The 20,474-nt window shown below is 33.4% G+C and overlaps 4 protein-coding genes, 1 long non-coding RNA gene and 1 other non-coding gene across 6 annotated transcripts; all 6 read left to right on the top strand.

Moving 5' to 3' along the window:
* The first annotated feature begins 715 nt into the window (after positions 1-715).
* Positions 716-2,384, top strand: LOC139099120 (circadian clock-controlled protein daywake-like). The gene is made up of 5 exons (XM_070651518.1): positions 716-829; positions 1,148-1,231; positions 1,292-1,570; positions 1,631-1,733; positions 1,919-2,384. Exons 1-5 carry the CDS (start codon positions 769-771, stop codon positions 2,097-2,099), a joined length of 708 nt encoding a protein of 235 aa, XP_070507619.1. The 5' UTR covers positions 716-768; the 3' UTR covers positions 2,100-2,384.
* A 667-nt stretch (positions 2,385-3,051) lies between these two features.
* LOC139099109 (circadian clock-controlled protein daywake-like) lies at positions 3,052-4,659 on the top strand. Its single transcript, XM_070651508.1, has 5 exons — positions 3,052-3,143; positions 3,202-3,285; positions 3,348-3,626; positions 3,872-3,974; positions 4,136-4,659. Exons 1-5 carry the CDS (start codon positions 3,083-3,085, stop codon positions 4,317-4,319), a joined length of 711 nt encoding a protein of 236 aa, XP_070507609.1. The 5' UTR covers positions 3,052-3,082; the 3' UTR covers positions 4,320-4,659.
* A 411-nt stretch (positions 4,660-5,070) lies between these two features.
* LOC139099110 (uncharacterized) lies at positions 5,071-6,161 on the top strand. The gene is made up of 4 exons (XR_011545268.1): positions 5,071-5,149; positions 5,212-5,489; positions 5,637-5,739; positions 5,908-6,161. It is a non-coding gene; the product is annotated as an uncharacterized lncRNA (long non-coding RNA).
* A 717-nt stretch (positions 6,162-6,878) lies between these two features.
* On the top strand, positions 6,879-9,224 carry LOC139099057 (circadian clock-controlled protein daywake-like). The gene is made up of 6 exons (XM_070651455.1): positions 6,879-6,967; positions 7,178-7,261; positions 7,328-7,606; positions 7,665-7,767; positions 8,151-8,341; positions 9,184-9,224. The coding sequence occupies exons 1-6, from the start codon at positions 6,907-6,909 to the stop codon at positions 9,222-9,224; spliced, it is 759 nt and encodes a 252-aa protein (XP_070507556.1). The 5' UTR covers positions 6,879-6,906.
* A 985-nt stretch (positions 9,225-10,209) lies between these two features.
* Positions 10,210-11,836, top strand: LOC139099137 (circadian clock-controlled protein daywake-like). The gene is made up of 5 exons (XM_070651536.1): positions 10,210-10,351; positions 10,409-10,492; positions 10,546-10,824; positions 11,321-11,423; positions 11,656-11,836. The coding sequence occupies exons 1-5, from the start codon at positions 10,291-10,293 to the stop codon at positions 11,834-11,836; spliced, it is 708 nt and encodes a 235-aa protein (XP_070507637.1). The 5' UTR covers positions 10,210-10,290.
* Positions 11,837-16,721: 4,885 nt separating this feature from the next.
* TRNAN-GUU (transfer RNA asparagine (anticodon GUU)) lies at positions 16,722-16,795 on the top strand. Its single transcript has one exon. It is a non-coding gene; the product is annotated as a tRNA-Asn (tRNA).
* The last annotated feature ends 3,679 nt before the right edge of the window (positions 16,796-20,474 follow it).

The following is a 20,474-nucleotide window of genomic DNA, read 5'->3' as shown; positions in this document are numbered from 1 at the left end:
AAGGTTCCGATTGAAGAGCTGTTCTTAGTTTAATATGATTGCAGATTATTTAATAAGAAATGATTTATAATTTATTAAAAAACTAGTTAGTGATTTTTGTTCAATAAACTTGTTTTTCAGAACAGAAATCTCTTGAAGATTTTTCAAATCACCCTTAGGGTCAAGCGTCTATGATGTCTAATGTTTTAGTTGGAGGTAAGAGTATGAATGTTTTGAATGACAGTGAATATAGTCACTTAAGTAAGCATGCTCATGAGTATGTTCACAAAATTGAGTTGTTTCTTATCTTTTCGGGTACGCTGATTCATGAAGGTATATAGTGGGTTACTAGAAAGTAAATGACGTGAACTGGCCAAAATCCGGTCCCAGATTGACTTGATTTTGGCCTAAGGTAGAATTTATCAAATCAGCCTAGCAACAGAGTCACTGGCCTCTAAATCCAGATTTCAGCCAATTCGATGTCGTGTGCCTTTCGGGTAAGTGACAGTTAGATCAGTGTGATCATGATCAAGCCTTAGTAGTGGGTAGCTGAGTACGAAATCTATCAATCAGTGAAAAATCTAAATTTCTTAATGAACATCACACATGAACAATTCCCCATTTCAGATTAAAAATTAACACATAACATCTTTTCAAAATATATATTCAAAATGTCAAAGGACTTTAAAGAATGCAAAATACAAAAAAAAAAAACTTGTAGTATTTTTTTTATATTCCAGACGTTCATTCGTGTTTTAGCGGTTGTAAAAGTAAAAAGTGTCTTTAAAGATGTTTACAGTTTTGAAGTTTCTATTCATTGTTTCAATTTGTGATCTAATTAGTTCACTTCGTAAGTGTTTAGTGAAAGCTACATGAGTATAGGGGTTTATTTTTGATTTTTGAAGGGGTTTGACTAGTTTTTGATCGAGATCAATAATTTTTGGGGAATTTGAGGATTTTTGTCTTAAAAATTCCTACAAAATTGAAGAATTTTATCCAATAGGATGGTTGTTGGGGTGTGGGCTAGTTATGTGCACTCTGGGTCCATCCTTTGCTAGCTGTGTGTCTAATATCATAGATAACAAAGTGTATCCCAACGATTCATTCTTTTCCGAATTTATATCAACATATTATCCTAATATCCCCTAAATTTTATTAATATTTACAGCAAATGACATTGAAAAGTGCAGAATTAATGATGAAAAGTGCTTAGTTAGATCATCAAATTTAGTTTTGAGGAAATATTACGGAGGTGACATAAGCTGACATTTTCAAAATCTTAATAATTCAAAAAAGCTTTCAAAACTTCCAGGAATCACCGAAATTGACCTTCAATCACTCGATCCTTTCGTGGTTGACAAATTCAAAGTTCTTCATGACTATGGAGTCATCCAAGCTAATGGAACAGTATATAATATCAAGTTAAGAGGACTTAGAACTGCCACAATTGAACGAATTTTTGGATTTGACAAAAATCTTCTCGAAATTCATTTTAAAGTGCCTGAATTTCATTTTAAAGGATTCTATTCAGCATCGGGAGTTGTCTTTGGATTTCCTAGTAAATCTGATGGAATTTTTACACTGAATTTTTGTAAGTTTGAGTTGATAAATTAGAATTTTGTTTAATTTTTGATTTTTACAATGAAAACAGATGATTTTGTTGGGAAGTTGAAGGTCAAACTTGAACGATACACAAGGAATAATAAGCAGTATTTTAGAACTACTGGATCAGACATAAGCTCAACTGTTAGAACGTGAGTTGAACTTATTGACATTTGCAGATATCTGCAAAATATAAGAACATTAATTTAACTATAGAGCAGTGGTGGACAATCTGTTTTGTGCCACGGCACATCTCAGTCCTAACACATTACCTGGGGCCCACAGGTTGCCCATCACTGCTATAAATAATCTTTATCATCCTTATATTTCTTTACAGAGGAGACATGGACGCAACGACATTGAGTAGACCAGTAGTTTGGTTGTTAAATCAAGGTTTTGATGTTGTCCTGGGAAGCAGCCTTAAATCTTATGTTGGGGATGTTTGGACTCAATTTTATGAGAAGAAAATCAACAATGTTTTAAACAAAGTTCCTATTGAAGAGCTGTTTTTAGTTTAATAAGTGTTATATCGAGCATCATAATGCAAACTATTTAGTTTTTTATAATAATGGGTCAAATTCAGCACGATGCAGTTGTTAGGGTAGCGTTATTATATTGTGCTGCTCGGATATACAAACACGAATTTAATAATAAAGGAATTATTTGTGATTTAATAAAAAAAACTTAAAATTCAACAAAACACTTTAATTTTTTTGACAATCCCAATTTTTCCTTAGCAAAACTGAATCCATACATCATGAAGTTCCTAGTCATGATATACATTCCACTGATACTATTTATGAATAACTAAATTCAATCTTAAACTTTTTGCATTTAACTTTAATGCAGTCTCAAAATATGCAATTACATGTTTTATCGGATACAATTCGTCACCTTACGATGACAGCTTACATTGTAAAATTCAGATGCTTCTTAAAAATGTCAAAATAGCAACAAAAACATTTTTAGCAAGGTGTATAGCATTATAAACTAGATAAATAGTTGCTAATTTAACTCATTCCAAAATTACTGGTCCAGTAAGTAACAAGTGATGAAAATGCAAAAAATATTTAAATTTATTGTTCTTCTCGTGGTTTTGAATAAAGGATTATCATTACGTTAGTATCTTGGTAGTTTTTTAATCCTTTAATATTGATTAATTTTTATCTTCAAAACTAAATTTTTAATAAATGCTGTTTTAAAATGAATTAAATTGTCATTTTTGGGTGTCATTCACTTATTACGGAAGGCTCCCAGAGGGGTTTCATTAAAATTTCAGCTATTTCTACTGAAATCTTGTTATGTAAGTGACAAGGGGGCTCAAAATGTAAATTTTTCGCATCACCTAACAAGTGAACAGCCCCTTACGATGAATTACGATAAAATAATCCTTAAAAATGTCAAAATGCCAGGTATTTCAGAGAGATACAAACTAGATATTTGCAATATTCTTCTCATTCGTGAGTGACTGGTTTTATAGCCTACAAGTGTTTCCACAAAAATGTTTAAAATATATCAGTTTATTGTTATTATTGTTGTGGCTGATAAAATATTTACATTGCGTGAGCATATTGAAGTTATTTTAATCACTTATTGTTGACTTTATTGTCTCGATTGCAGCCAATGACATTGAAAAGTGCAGAATTAATGATGAAAAGTGCTTATTGAGGTCATCAAATAAAGTTTTAAGAAAATATTACGGAGGTGACTTTAGCTGACATTTTAAATGTTCTAAAAATTAATTAAAATCTTCAAAATATCCACAGGAATCACAGAAATTGATTTGGTTCCACTCGAACCGTTTATGGTTGACAAAATTAAGCTTAATCATAACATTGGTGCAATTAAAACTAAAGGAAATGTCTATAACGTAATGTTGCAGGGATTTGCGACCACAACAATAGAAAGTATTTCAGGATTTGACAAAAATCTTCTAGAAATTGATTTTAAAACTCCAAGATTTTCATTTAGTGGATTTTATAAAGCTACTTCAGAGGTCTTGGGCTTTCCAATAGTGTCGGAAGGCAAATTTTTGATGAATTTTTGTAAGTTTTGTTTTAAAACTTGTCTATTAAATTTTCAGAACTTGAATTCGACTCGGATTTTGTATGAAAAACTCAACCTTGTATCGATTCGACTCCTTTCATCCCTCGAGTTTGCTCTTAAGCCTGATAATTTACCTAGCTCTTGTTCTTGATTTTAGCAAGCTATTTGCCTGTTTAGGACTTCGATACAAAATTCGAGTAATTAAATGAGCTCTGAAGCTCTAACTTCTAAAAAATTTGAATAGATGACTTTGCCGGCAAATTGAAAATAAAACTTGAAAGATATACAAGAAATGGCAAAACATATTTCAGGACCAATGGATATGAAATCTCGTCAACACTCAGAACGTAAGTAGTTTAATAGTACAAGACGGAGCTCGATGGGACTCAGATTTTTATGGAAAAGTCTACTTGATTCAGACTGGACTCCATAGTTAAATTCTAAGTCGACTTCGAGCTCTGGTTTAAAATTCTTGGTTAGCACTATAATTTCCAAAATTTCCATACAGTGGTGATGTAGACTGGGATGGCGCTGGGCGATCAATACTTTGGCTAGTTAATGCAAGTTTTGATCTTGTCATCAAAAGCACTTTGAAGTCATATGTTGGCGACTTGTGGACGGTTTATTATGAGAAGGCCATCAATAGAGTGCTGACAAAAGTGCCGATTGAGGAACTGTTTATAGTGGATTAATTTGACAATATTAAATGATCTAGATCATGCATGTAACCAAAATGATCCTTATGTATTACGTTAATGATTCTGAGGAATATTGATGCAGTACATATGGAACATTTTGGTTACGTGAGCAGTGATGGGCAAACTTTTATGTTTTGCGGAATATCTTGGCTACTAAACCTCAAACAAAAGCGCTAAGGACGTACGGTTTGTGGCAGGTAGCGGTTAACAGGTTGCCCAACACTGATCTAGATTCTAGGAACTAAGAATTTGCTAGAAACTATTTTTATCTATAATAAATGAGCTCACTGTCTATAAAGAACTAAATTTTCAATAAATGCTGTTTTAAAATGAATTAATTTGCTATCTTAGGGGTAATTCACTTATTACGGAAGGCCTTCCGAGGGGTTTCATTGAAATTTCAGATTTTGCTACTGAAATGCTGCTGTGGATGCGGCAAGGGGTCTCATAATGACAATGTGAACATTTTGAACAAGTGAACAGCCCCTTACGATGATTTACAATAAACTAATCCTTAAAAAATGTCAAAATGCCAGGTATTTCAGTTTATTAAGAGATACAAGCAACATTCTTCTCATTCGTGAGTGACTGGCTTTATAGCTTACAAGTGTTTTTACAAAAATGTTTAAAATATATCAGTTTATTGTTATTCTTGTTGTGGCTGATAAAATATTGACATTGCGTGAGCATGTTGAAGTTATTTTAATCACTTATTGTTGACTTTATTGTCTTCATTCCAGCAAATGACATTGAAAAGTGCAGAATTAATGATGAAAAGTGCTTATTGAGGTCATCAAATAAAGTTTTAAGAAAATATTACGGAGGTGACTTTAGCTGACATTTTAAAAATTCTAAAAACTCATAAAAATCTTCAAAATATCCACAGGAATCACAGAAATTGATTTGGTTCCCTCGAACCGTTTATGGTCGACAAAATTAAGCTGAATCATAACATTGGTGCAATTAAAACTAAGGGAATCGTCTATAATATAAAGTTGCATGGATTTGCGGCCACAACAATAGAAAGTATTTCCGGATTCGACAAAAATCTTCTGGAAATTGATTTCAAAACGCCTCGATTCTCATTTGGTGGATTTTATAAAGCTACTTCAGAGGTTTTGGGCTTTCCAATAGTGTCGGAAGGCAAATTTTTGATGAATTTTTGTAAGTTTTGATTTAAAGTTATTTATTAAGTTTTAAGGGAGTCCCTAATAGAGCTTGGAGTCGACTAGAATTTGATAAAGAGTCGAGTCGACTTGAATCCAAAATTGGAGTCGACTTTGAACTCTGACCCTTTCAAAATTTGAACAGATGACTTTGCCGGCAAATTGAAGATCAAACTTGAAAGATACACCAGAAATGGAAAAACATATTTCAGGACCAACGGATATGAAATCTCGTCCACCTTAAGAACGTAAGTTCCGAATAGCACAAGTCAGTTATTCCATCATAATCAGGGACCCAGTCAGAATCACGCAAGACTAGAGCCGAATTTTTGGTTGATTGACTAGCTTGTGCTGTTCAGGAGTAATTTAAGATTCCTTAATAATAACAATAATAAATATCCCAAATTTTCATACAGAGGTGATATAGATGCGGATGGCGCACCCCGATCATTACTTTGGCTTGTTAATGCAAGTTTTGATCTTGTCATCAAAAGCACTTTAAAGTCATATGTTGGTGACTTGTGGACGGTTCATTATGAGAAGGCCATCAATAGAGTGCTAACAAAAGTGCCAATTGAGGAGCTGTTTTTGAACTAAATTTAAATGGTTTTAATAAAGAGTGAACCCGAGTGGACAAAAATACGTTTTAACTGGTTGATGACTAGTTAATGTCAAGATGGCAAGTTAATGCTCAATTGACGACTAGTTCTAAGGTTTTTTCGTCCATTTTCGGGGAATTAAGGTATTAATTTTTGGAAACAGATAACACATTCTGAAGTTAGGTTTAAGCGTTGCAGATACATGTAGTTAATGTAGTTTCAAATATTTAAATAAAGAAAATCTGGTAAAATTATGAAAAAATTCATACAAAATTATTGAAAATAATCAATATTGACAGCATTTTTGATGCACAGATCTGCAGTTTTCTGCTGTACCTCATAGCTCATCCAAGGTTTTAGACCTGCGATTTCGGATGATCCCCACAATTTTTACATAATTAGCTTACAAATTAAATTTAAAGAATTTGTAGCTGATTATATTGAAAAAGTCTAAAATGAATTATGAGGAATGCCTCATTAAGTCATAAAATGAGGTTCTAAGGAAATATGCTGACCAGTGATCTACGTTCCAGAAGGCATACACCATTAAAAAACAGATCCCACACTACATCAGCACGTAATAAGTGAACGACCCCAAACTAGTTTTGTTAAATAATAAACAGAATTAAGCAGATTCCTTTAACGTGTTCTTTTGGTCAAATCAGTGGCATTTCTCAAAAATGTCAAAACTTAAGCAGATTATTATTAAAAAATATATTATTTATTTATGGGAAATATTAAAAAACACAACTTGATTCTCAAATATTATTTCAGTATAAAACTGACGTTTCTCTAAGCTACAAGTGCCTTTTTGAGATGATAAAATTGTTGCAGGTTGCTATTCTTGTCTTATTTTGGGATGAATTGTATGGATTACGTGAGTTTTGAGTATATTGTCCTAGCAGGTTGATAGGTCGAGTCGAGTGATCTTGACATATTGTCTAGGTAATAGCTAGAGCTACGGTCGTCTAATGACATAATTTATAGAACATTCTAGCATTAGTTGACCGTAGGTGTGGCTATTAACAGGATATTGAGCCAAATTGCCCACTCAGCTAGCTCTGATCCTAATTCCACCTTTTTACAGCCAACGACATTGAAAAATGCAGAATAAATGATGAACAATGCTTAATTAGATCATCAAACAAAGTTCTAAGGAAGTATTATGGAGGTAATTTCAAGGCACAAGCATTATCCTTACTAAAATTCCATTACAACTACTTCTCATCAATTTCAGGAATCACCGAAATCGATCTTCCATCACTCGATCCATTCATAGTCGACAAAGTAGATTTGACACATGATTATGGAGTCATTAAAGCTCGAGGATATATGTACAATGTTAAGGCACATGGATATTCAGCAGCAACAATCATAAAATTTTCAGGAATTGACAAAAATCTTATAGAACTTCACTTTAAAGTTCCAGTAATAAAATTTACTGGATTTTATAAGGGAAGAGGTGAACTTTTGAGTATTCCACTGCAGGGTACAGGGCCATTCACTGTGAATTTTTGTAAGGATTGATACTTTTGATATAAATTTTGGTAAATTAATTAATTGCTTGACTTTAGATGACTTTTTGATAAGATTGAAGATTAAGCTTGAACGTTACACTAGGAATGGGAAGGAATACTTTAGAGCTGTTGATACTGACATTTCGTCGACTGTCAGAACGTAAGTATCTTGGAAGAATCGAGAGAATCCGATCCCAAGCTAAACTGTAGTACTTACTGTACTTACTTTACTTACTGTACTTACTGTACTTACTGTACTTACTGCACTTACTGTACTTACTGTACTTACTGTACTTACTGTACTTACTGTTGTACTTACTGTACTTACTGTACTTACTGTACTTACTGTACTTACTGTACTTACTGTACTTACTGTACTTACTGTACTTACTGTACTTACTGTACTTACTGTACTTACTGTACTTACTGTACTTACTGTACTTACTGTACTTACTGTACTTACTGTACTTACTGTACTTACTGTACTTTTGGAGTGTACCTGACCCGTACTTAACATCACTAATTAAACCATTTATTTCACAGAGGCGACCTAGATCTTCCAGAAGTCGGACGAGCTGTAAATTGGATTTTAAATACAAGCTTTGATGTTGTCCTCAAAAGTAGCATGAAATCTTATATTGGCGATGTATGGAGTAAACTTTATGAGAAGAGATTTAATGATGTTTTTAATAAAGTTCCTATTCAGGATTTGTTTTTGGTTCGATATAAGAATTGTTTGAATTTTTTTGGGATTTTATGTAGATTTACAGCATTTTGTGGCTACTGTTTGATTAACGAGAGTGGGCTCGCCGGTCCTCAAAGTCAAATTTAACCTGCTCAGTTAGTACGGTACCTCTTTAGCGGTTGGGGATAGACAGGAATGCACCACGGGGAGGTGGTTGAATGGTCGAAGGGTTAATCGCTGGACCAGTCTGGATTTATTCTATTCTAAGCCCGAACAACACATGCCACACCCTAACAGGCAAATATACCGCTTTCAGGTACCGTTCTGGCCTTTTTGTACCGTTAAAGCATGCTCTTTGTCTGTTAGGGATATTCATGGCATGCCATATATTTCGACATAATAAGCCATGCCCTTGTGTGCATGCTGTGCCCTTCGAGGTGCTCTTTGAAAATTCTAGTTTTAATTTACAGCTTCTTGGTGTCTAGCTTCTTAAACCATCAAAAATGACACCTCAAAAATTACTTCAAATCTCATAATTAAATCAATCATCTTTAATAAGCTACGGCAATTACCTCACTTAATTCTTCTAAGAACAATTTTCATATTCCGCTGTCATTTGCAAGTCATTCATCCAAACACCAAAAATGATGTATGTACTTCAACTTGGTCTTATTAAACACTTTATACTGAGTAAGATCAAGAGATTACATCAATGTATAAATTATACTGTTTAATCAGCTGAATGTCTAATAATAAAAAAGTAAATCTTGACCGTCCTCAACACACAAAAAAAAAGTTCTCATGACAAGAGACTCATTGCCATTTCGTCCATAAATCTCGCGATTGTAGAGAGCAAAAAAAATTTACATTTTATGTTGAAAATTTTTGCAGATACAATCCTTAGTACCTTGACATCAGATCGTAAAAGTTGAAATAAAAATTGTCAACTACAAAATTTATTGACTTAGGGATTATTCGTAAATGAGGTTTGTGGAAAAATTAAACTTCTTGGCTCTTTGTTGCTATGAAATTTTGAGCATTTTATGGCAATTGTACCTTAGTTCAACTTTAATTGCTACAAAACAGAATTTTAAGTTTAGGGAAGGTTAAGTAAGCTAACATGGACTGATGATGTCAATCGCCGGTTCTTCCGGTGGTTCTACGATACAGTAGGTACGGCATATGAACAGTACAATTGTGCATCAGGTTTGGCTAAATGCTATATCTGTCCCATACCAAACGATGCACCGATGACACGGTTTAGTGGAATAATGGTTCAGTGTACCAATACTGTTTCATCCTACCACCGGCACCTGTATCGCACCCTTCTCTAATCTCGTGCACCAATATTGTACCATCGCATCACTTTACCGTGTCACCGGTGCACCATCGGAATTCCACTGGTGTATCATTGGTTCGAGACAAGAATACCACTTTGCATACAAGGTGCATCATTGCATCGTACCAATTATATACCTTTGCCGTACCGTACCCCACCACCCAGAAAAATTGGCTCGTAATGCAAAAATTCAAGGAATGAGGTAGGGTTTAGGAATATTTGAATAAGCAACTCGAAGAATTCATCCAAAATAGCATGAAGGGATGGTAATTTGACCTCTGCCCGTCACTCAAACTCTCATCTCTTCTACTAAGCATTAGACGTCATTCTTAGACGACCCTTCTGCGCGTAGCTCTGATTGAATATGTCTGGACTATGTTCTCGTTTTGTTGTTTTAATATTTTTTTTCTCAAATAATATTTTGACGTCAAGTGTTAAGCAATTAATGGTCATACCTATTGTTCGGGACAAAAAAAGTCTATAAAGAAGCACCAAATAAAATAAAGCCTGGTAAAAATGACGAAATTAAAGATCGGCAATTAGATAGAGGCTCTTGTACAGTACATGGATAGTATAAAACCTCAAAACTTTGCAAAAATTATCTCATTTGAGACTCATTTGACCAGCTGTTGGATATACATTTTTTTGTGCTAGGTACGATGTCTAGATACGCTGTTATTCTCGTGATTCTTACAATTTGTGATAAAATATTGACATTACGTGAGTGTTTGATTAGATCACATAATCATGATAATAATCATATATCTTACTTTATAGCCAATGACATTGAAAAGTGCAGAATTAATGATGATAAGTGCTTACTTAAATCATCAAATAAAGTGCTGTGGAAACATTATGGAGGTGAATTTTGAGTATCTTATCATAAATTGTCATTGAGAATGTGTCATTTTTAGGAATTAAGGAACTGAATCTTGCACCACTTGACCCATTTTATGTGGATTATGTAAAAATTGTTCAAGATGCAGGAATTGTTGTTATCAATGCTGTTGGAAATAATACAAGTATTTATGGATTTTCAAAAGGAAAATTTGAAAAAGTTACAGGATTTGATGTCAATAAGCCGGAGATTGTGTTGAAAGCACCAAAGTTGAACTTTAGTGGATTGTATTCATCAGTTGCAAATGTGCTAGGGCTGTCGATTAATGGAAAAGGAAGTTTTAAGGTGTCTTTTAGTAAGTAGAGTGTAGAGTAAGGTGGTTAGTGATAATGGCTTCTAAATTGAGGTTTTGGATCTAATGATCCAATATTGGTTAAATGCAACTGCATTTTGTTATGATTCTTAAAAATTCAAGGAAATTTGTCAGGAAATGTCCTAAAATGTCGCGGTTTTAAATTTCTAACTACTTTCTTGGAGAGGTCTTCCCGAAGTCTGATTTCGGAATTTTCGAAATTGAGATCGGAGATTGTAATCGAGACAGAGACATAGATCAGGACTCAAACTGAGAGAAAGTTAATTACACGAACCGATTTCATTTTGACTGAAATCTTAACAGACACTAAACAGATGCGTCTGTTAGGTCTTGGTGGTCTCAAAAATCTTTACTTTACGGTTAATTCTAACCGAACATCGACATGTCGCTTGATGGACCTTCCCACTCAAATTCTGAAAACTCACCAAATTCATATAACATGAAACTGCAACTGTTTGAAAATTCTCTTTAATTCTAGATAACTTTGTTGGAACTTACCGGATGAAATTGGAGCGTTATCAAAAGAATGGCAAAGAATACTTCAAAGTTTTGAACTCCAAGTTGACGTTTGACATATCTGGGTAAGATTCAATTTACTTCTACTTGAGTGTTGCTTTTAAATCACAAAATTTAAAACTGAACTTCAACTTTACACGAACTTTTTAATTTTTGAAAAAAATTTGAAATTGATGAAAATTTTGAAAATGCCAACTGAGATTTTTACCACAACTTTTTGAGTTTAGAAAAGAAAGATTACTGTGATTTTGATTGATTATTCAATTCTTGATCACATTTTTTTATCATTATTTTTAGCGGTGAAATTGATGTCCCCGACCAAGGATACTTCACAAATGTCTTCTTGAATGCTAGTTTTGATGCCATCATCAAAAGAAGTTTAATATCCGTCATCAGTGAGGAGTGGACTAAGTTTTTCGAAAAGGCAGTGAAAGCAGTATTCAATAAGGTTCCCATAGAGGAATTGTTCTTAGCTTAGAATATACGATTTCGTTATAGACAGCAGAAATATGTAAGCAGAGTTTGAATTTAGATCGGATTTTGGATGGGGATTCTAGCAGACAATGAGCACGTACTAAGAGCTTAGTAAACTAAAAACAATGCTTAATAAGCATGAAAAGCGTGTATTGTTAGTGGAGCTAAGTTTCGATTTTTATAGAAGTCGACTTCTTCTAGCTTGTTCCTGTTAGGGAAAGTTCAAATCAATTCCATACAAAGTTCGAGTTGAATTCAAGCTCTGAAATTAAGAGGCCTAAAGAGTCAGGTTATATTGTAGATGAATGAGATTAGTTAAAATACTGTAATGAATTTATTTATTAATTTATACTAGAATTTGCTGTATTAAAAGTACTCTTACACATTTATTTTATACTCATACTTGGTGATGTGCTTATTTTGTGAATAGTTCTTATGCCAGCCTGGTACTACCGAATTCTTTAGGGTCAGAGCTCCAAGTCGATATGCATAACTCGATTCTCAGCAAATTGTCCTAGCTCGCTGCTGCTCCATATTATCCGTAGATCAATTGTGATCCATGACTTCACTTAGATAGAGAAGGCTGTATGTGTTATTACCGCTTGTTGCCGATTGCCAATGTAACATTCAAGCACTAGAACTCATTAAATATAGCATTTTGCAGGCGACGTCATCTTTCAGATGACGTTTATGGATCATGGATCATATTGATCTGTATGACAATTGAAGTAAGTAAGTGTATTCTTCCCTTAACAACAGTTCATTTAATATATTTAGACTCATAAATGCATTTATATTCCAGATATCCCAAAATATTATCTAAAATAATCCCAATCACCTCTTAAAATGTCATATCCATAAGTATAATCTCAACTATAGCTTTACTACAAATTTCCTGCAAACAAGATGAGAAATTACTAACAGCACAAAATGACATGTGAGTTTTCTGTTCATTTCTTCTTCCACCACCACCACATTAAATATTATTTCATGTGCCATAATGAAACAGCACAAAAAACTCAAAAATAATGCCAGTCGCCACAACCAAAGTCAGAATGAAATAACTCATTTCCGTTGTGCTATAGATAATTTAATGTCAAAAAAAAGGGAAAAAGAGAATAGACCATAAAAAGATATGAAACATAAGCTGATTCCTTTTTGGTTCCACACTCATAATGTGATTTAAGCAAATTGCTTTGATGAGATGAACATTTTCATGTTACTTGCTTCCCTTTTTTATTTCCATTCGTCTGTTTCATTTTTGGGTCATTAATTCGTGAAATGAATATAACATGTGCGTATGCGATGTAGAGGATGGCTGTGGTTGACTGTGCGGTGAATGACAAGTAAATTAACCATTCAGCCATTCAATGATTTATTTTTTTTTATTTTTTACATGCTTTATATTCTGTGATGTGCTTAGAAAATATTCATGCTAAATATTTCATTTCAAAAGAGTCTTTTGAGGGTTTTAAGAACTAAATGGAAATTCTTTTATGATGACGAATGTCATTTCAACATTCTTGACTATATTTGACAGCATGTTCTTGTGGTTTTTGGATGTTTTAAATGATGGTGGTACTTATTGTGAGTGCAAAAAGAACGTAAATTTTTTTAGAACCTTGACACTTGAAATGGCAAAATAAAGAATAATGACTCATTAAAATTTCGTTTTTTTTTTTGAGGATGTTTGTAATGAACTCTTGGATGATTATGAGGTTTTTGAATGGGAATTGATGTGTTTTTTGGAGAATCGAGTAGAATTGGGAGTTGAAAAATTGATGTCATGACGCTCTTTTGTGTTCTCTACAAGACATATTAATAGATAGTCTTATAGACATGTTTAGAAGAATCAGAGAAGTCATAAAGAATCAATTCGATCTAAGTGTCACATCACTATCTGAGTTCTAAAGTGGTGCAATAGCCATTTCAACAGAATGTTATATAGACATGTTTAGGAAAGAACTTATAGGAGGCAGAAAGGAGCAATACAAGTTCTATTGCTAAAGAATCTAAATCGATCCAAAATCTTGAACCAGGCCGATTATTGTGTCAGATTTAGACTGAAATCTGATCAAATCAGAGTCACGGTAATCTAGCCGGATCGATTAACCAATTTGAGCTATTCAGGTTGTTCCTTAAGGATCAAATTGACCCTATCTGACTCAATGAGCCATCATGTATCCATGGTAATAGAAAATTCTTTAGAGATGTCTAGAAAAGGTCTCGTAGATTTCTTCAAAAAAGGAGCTCATACTCTTATTGAGTAAGACTAAGGTTTAGAAAATTCACCTATTTTTGAGACACAAAATTATTTTACCCAATTAAGTGTGTCACATGCAGGTTAATCAATGAAATCAATTGCTTCATCAAAATTATAGCGGAATGTGTCATGAGGTTATTTCAGATTTAATACAACTCTAAAATTTAAAAATTTTTCCCATTCGTTTTGATCACTAAAAAGTCTTCGAACGTCCTAAGAATATGGAAGGGGGTGTTTGATCGAGTTGGGACGATGCGTTTGCTTGTTTCGATATTGCCGTCAAAAATGAGGTGGAATTAAGGGTCATACACTTTTCGTCATAAGCCGGCCCTAAAAACATTCCTAATTCTGTTCTCATACCATTTAAGACCAGCAAAACAAGTCTAACAGCATCTAACATCATTCCATTCATTATCACAATTACCTTTACTTCACTTAGTCAATACATCACTAATTCAATTTGCATAATTTTTGTATTCCTTCAAATTTTCAACTTATGAGAATGTTCAAATATTATTCACACTTATAAATATTCATAAAGTGATGCACATCGACCGATGATTGATTATTTGACAATCGGTACATCTCATTAATATTGACAACGGGGCTTGTTTTTCTGTTCGAATGGAAAAAATTTCTTTTTTTACACACTGAATGACAAAATAATTCAGATTTTGTGGGTTATGCGGCACCCGAAAGAAGACGCAGTTTTTGCTATTTTAAATACGGGTGTGTTCATTTTAGCGATGGAATCAACAAATAAGTAGCAGTAAATATCAAAAAAAAAAGTCAATTTCAACTCCCCGCAATTTGCATTCAAACGACTTAAATAAGCAAAGAAACTTAAAAGAAAACAAATTGTGTGAGTTGATTGCATAAATATGTTACCCTCCATAAACGACTATATCGACTTTAGACTTCTTTTCGTCTCATCTTTATTCTCAATGACAAGCATTGGATGTTAATCGAATTTGATGTGCCTTCCTTTGTACATTAACAAAATGTGATGTCTTCAATATTATTAAAGATCAGTGTTGGGGAATCTTTTGTTTTTTGTGGCACATCTTGATGGTAAGCTTCTATTGGAACCATACACGGGATATTGGAAATTGGCAAGCGGTAGCCGACGATAGAACCAGTTTCAGGCGGCATCTGAGGAGGTCATGGATCACAATTGATCGGTACGGTCAGCGAAGTAAGTAAGTAAGTACGGCTCATGGTATATTCAAAAAATCTTTGTCTGCGGCACAAGGTTGCTCACCACTGATGAATATTATTAAAAAGTTTTAAGAAATTGAGGTTTTAAAGAATCTTTACTTACTGCTTAAAATTCAATTGTGATCAATGGCCTCTCTTAGTTTCCATGAAGCTGGCTCTCAAATCTACCTAAGAAATCTTTAGTAATATCTTTGAACCCAATAAAAAAGATTAAAAGCAACTCATTGAAACTACATACTTAATCATTAACACAGCACATTACCAAGAAGCGGCAAAAGCAAGGGACATTCAAATCATCTAAGTAATTAAAATGGAAGTCACATAACATATACTCAATGAATTTTTAATGATCAAACCTTAAAAAACCACACTCTGTTTCTACATTTTAATCTCAGCCATTACAAGCCATTACCAAGAAGCAAAAAAAGCAACATGAACCAAAGAATGGGCTCAGTAATTATAAATGGAAGCACATAACATATACACAATAATTTGTAATGATCATAACGTATAAATGTACAATGTACTCAATTTTTCATGCTATATAAGCTTTAAATATACATATTTTTTAACACAATCCGAGCGGCACAGTATGGTGTGCTGCATTTTTTACTGTAGAAATGGGTTGCAATCTAGAGTAACGATGTCGTTAGGGCAATTGTGTGTCTTAATGTTAATATGGCTGCTAAGTGGACAATTTTCCAATGTCAAGTAAATAACTCTACCCTACGGTCAACTAATCGACTATTAATAGACATTATGTCAAGTTGTCCACTCGGGATCGACCCTTAACAGGCAAAGAGACCGCTTTTAGGTCCATGCTTTTAAGTAAACGCCTTTAGGTACCGTACATGCATAAGAACATGCTTTCATGGTTCAAAAATACTACTACGGTACCTAAAAGCGGTCTCTATCCCAGTTAGAGAGCGTAGCATTGCCCTTGCGATCACACTGTACTGTTCGGCACAACTTAAGTCAAATTGTAAGGCACAAAATGTGAATGATTGGAATACAAAATCACACATCAATGTAACAAAATTTGGTATGTTGACAGATATATTTTAAAACGCAATGTGAATAGCTGGAATAAACATATTTTTTTATTGGCACTTAAAAATATCTTTCAGGCACTAAATTTAGTCATAATTTTATCAACATCTAAATTTAGAGCATCAGATGCATGAAAACTGTAGATTTTAATGACATAAGCATTATCAGAATTTTATACTTTTTTTGTTTGTTAAAAATAAGTACAAGGTTTTTAAATGGCATCAGCAGAATATATAAATAATTGTGGTAGGCAACAATAACAAATGGAATATGACCTAAAAAATGTTGTGTTCTATGAAGATGATACGTGTGTTTGTATATAAATGTATTTGGCAAAATTCGTACACAACAATCATCTGCTTCTGTGGCGCAATTGGTTAGCGCGTTCGGCTGTTAACCGAAAGGTTGGTGGTTCGATCCCACCCAGGAGCGATATGTTTTTTTTTTATTTTTTTTTAATAAAATCTTCAACTTTTTTGTCATTTTTCATACTTTTTTGTGTCTACACCGACATTAAATTTCCATTATGGCTATCTGAATAAAATTATTATTTATCTCGACGGCTCTTAGTGAATTAATTTATTCATATAGCTACACTGTTCAGTTCCAATATATTCATTTTATATGCGACGACACAATACGATGAGTAATTTTTAATTTCCGCAATGCTATGCCCGAGCCCGGGGTCGAACAATAAAGTTTCTGTATGTTTTAATTAACATTTTAATTGTTCAAAGGTGCGAATGCAAATTCATTGAAAAATACCTCCGAAAAAAATAGCTTAAATAATTCACATTATTGTTTATATCCTCAATTTTATAATTTTAAGGGCAATGAAATATTCATTAAAATTCTTTTGTTGGATATTATGCTTAGCATTTTTACGCAGTTGTAGCTAATTTGAGTGATTCACTTTTATTGTATTAAATTATAATAAAAAATTATCTCATTTTGATTGATGGAAAGCATTTTATAGTAATTTTTATTGAACTTCATTAAGGTGAAACAGGGTTGGTATTGCTTGGTTTATTGAGGTGATGCTTAGGAATCGTTTGCTTAGGAATAGGCTTTATTGACTCCGTCCCCCTCCTCCAAATGGGGTTTGGATGAATATGAGTTAGATAAACCCTACTAAAAATGCGAGAATTGACAAATTTTTGGTATTTTTCTTAAAATCTTTCAATATTAATTCAGACGATAGCCAACCTTTTGGATCTTCCTCCTAAACCTTTCTTTGCATCAAAACCTCCTCAGAAAAGTCAAAGAATTGCTCCAAAAGGCTTATAGAATCTTGAGTTACTACTAGTATGTAATAATCAACCTAGTATTGTTCTTACTATTTTGGAACAGTCTTGAAATGAAACACTAGCTAACATACATAGCTCTGAATAGAATATTTCTATATTCTTGACTTTAATTAATATATATTATTCCGGACTAAGTTTCACTGAATATCGAGTTAAATCGAATTAATGGCAAGTTAATATCCAAATAATACTTGAAGACTTACTTGACGTTACTACAATGCTTCAATCTGACTCTATTGCTGGCTGTATAAGTATGGATGTATCCAAATAATGACTAGTTTCAACGAATTTTTGTCCACTTGGGTTAAAGTCTGTCTACAAATAAGTGACGTCCGAACTCCATTCGAGTCCATGTAGGTGCAATGAAGCTTAAAATGACATTTAATCTTGAAACCTTAACAGATAAAGAGCACACTTTCAGGTTCAGTATGTATCTATGTAATAGCATTATCTCATTGTCTGTATCTAACATTCCAGTAGAGACCAGAACTTTCAGTTGAATTTTGGTATTCCATAATTAAGTCCTACCTACTCTGTTTGAAAGTAATCTGAAATGAAATGACATGCTATTACTCAGACATGTTTAAACATGCTCATTTGAAATATAATCACGGGTATTTGTCATTCTAGATGTCATTCCGGTCTATACTCCGCTAATTGGGGATTTTACCCTAGTTGTATAAGTACATGTTATATATTAGAGTGTAAGTTGAAGTGCAATTAATGATTTAACAGAATCGAATAGGCAGACCTTCTCCAAATATAGAGTCGGCTTTAGATGTAATTCCGCGGTTCAACTGAACCTCAGTGTGTTCAACCAAAGGAAGTAAGTAAATAACGTATTCAATTCATTAAACGTAAACTAATTCCCCATCTCCCAACTCTGCCATAAAATTATGTAAATTTTAATATTAATTCATCTTATTCAATACGCTTCCCCATCAACTTGATTGAAAATGAATATAAAAATTAACAGACGAATAAAAAGAAGTGAAAAAAAAAGAAGAAAAAAATGTGATTAATTTGATGATAAATTATTGAATTGTAAATGAGAAAGCTGTCAGCCAATAAAGCTTTATCTTATTAAATATTGAATGTTTATAACTAGATGCATAGGTGTTGCCTCATGTACATATTGACTATTGGATATATCTAGCCAATATGCGAATGAATTTATATTTAATTAACCTTAAGAGCGGAAACTAGAAAGTAAAGTTAAATCCAAACGTATAGGAGATGCTCTTTGCTCAATATATATGCTAATATAGCTTCAAGATATGCGCCGTGTAAATAATTTATTCACAATATTTTTTTGTGTGCGATTCTTTCCCATACCCGTATAGTCGCTGCGGGCGATCGCGCTTGTTCCACCAAATAAACAGAAAAAGGAAATTATTTACTCATATATACATTTTTATTATCATCATCTATGGACTGAAATGTGTAAAATTTAGCAAGTAATAAATGCGTAGCTGACAATCATTCACATATAGCTTCTATGACTGAAATGTGACAACAAAGACTTTTTCATATATTATATTATATTTACACAAATTGTTATTGAAAATGTCAAATGTGTTATTGTAGCTTACTATATAATTTTTTCAGGGCATTTGCACGAAATGGGGGTCGGGATGACAATTTGTCTCTGTTCTTGACTGTTTATTGCTCATCTATCAATCTTTTGTTCACAATTGCAGTTTATTGAGGATATTTAGAAGACGATATTTACTATTAGTCATTTGGAATGAGTTAGATGAACTAGTTTATTGTTTTTTATATTGCAGTAGATTTATTATTACTGTCAGTAAGTGTGGAGAGTAATGGAAATGCTTTAAATTGTGGTACAATGCTATAGGAGTGCTAATGACCAGCTATGTGGAAGGTTAACTCTATCTAAGATGGGATGTGGGGGGTTTCTTATAGGTCAATTGAATTATTGTATGAACAACCTTGAAATTATGGCTTCCTCTCCAAGAATGATGTCCCAATCTCCTGGTACCAACGCCTTGTTGTCCAGAATCTAACCTAATCATAAGATTCAATTTTAAAATTGTGTGCTGTAATAGTTACATAATGAATAGAATGGAATATTCATCAAATGTTTAATGTGGATGAGCAGAAATGCAGTCAAAGGAAGAGGTTCGAATCCCAATATAAACTGTACCAGGCACTTAGCAATAAGCTTATCCACTCGGAAGACACAAAGTGTAAAAAATGCCCGAAAAATCCGACTTCAGACAAGCAAGACTCTGATTTAAGGTCAGATTCGATGAAATTCGGCCTTAGGCCAGAGTCAAGTCGGCCAGTCGGGAACAGATTTTTGGTTATTTCTACGCAATGTGTTCTCAGGACCAGATATGTATAATTGCGAAAATTTAAATGAACGCCCTAACACTTAGGGTGACCAGAGGATTTTCGCAAAATATCGGGACGCTTTTGGAAAAAATCGGGACACTTCTAAGTTTGGCACTATTGGGGTTCTTTTGGGATATTCTGAGTCTTAATATTCAAAGAAACTAGTCAAATTAGGTTAGAAACTTGCATAAAAGTGCAGAATACATTTGATATACCGAAAAAAAATATTTTCAGCCCGGGGCTTAAATCCGGAACTTAAGGTTGGAGTAGAGGATAGGGAGTAAGGTCTCTAAAAATTATTATTTTGCGTAAAGTAATAAATGAATGATCCCTAAGAGTACAAACAACTCCAAATATCCCGATTACAACCAAATCACATGATAACCCAAAAATGCGCCTCAATCTCCTCACACATCCAACAATCTCCACACCTTTCCTAATTCCCA

The sequence above is a fragment of the Chironomus tepperi genome, unplaced genomic scaffold, assembly GCF_022539635.2.
Source record: "Chironomus tepperi strain 1889 unplaced genomic scaffold, CSIRO-AGI_Ctep_v1 contig_461, whole genome shotgun sequence".
Taxonomy (NCBI): domain Eukaryota; kingdom Metazoa; phylum Arthropoda; class Insecta; order Diptera; family Chironomidae; genus Chironomus; species Chironomus tepperi.
Note: the sequence above shows the minus strand (reverse complement) of the source record. Positions and strands in the feature narration are given on the sequence as shown.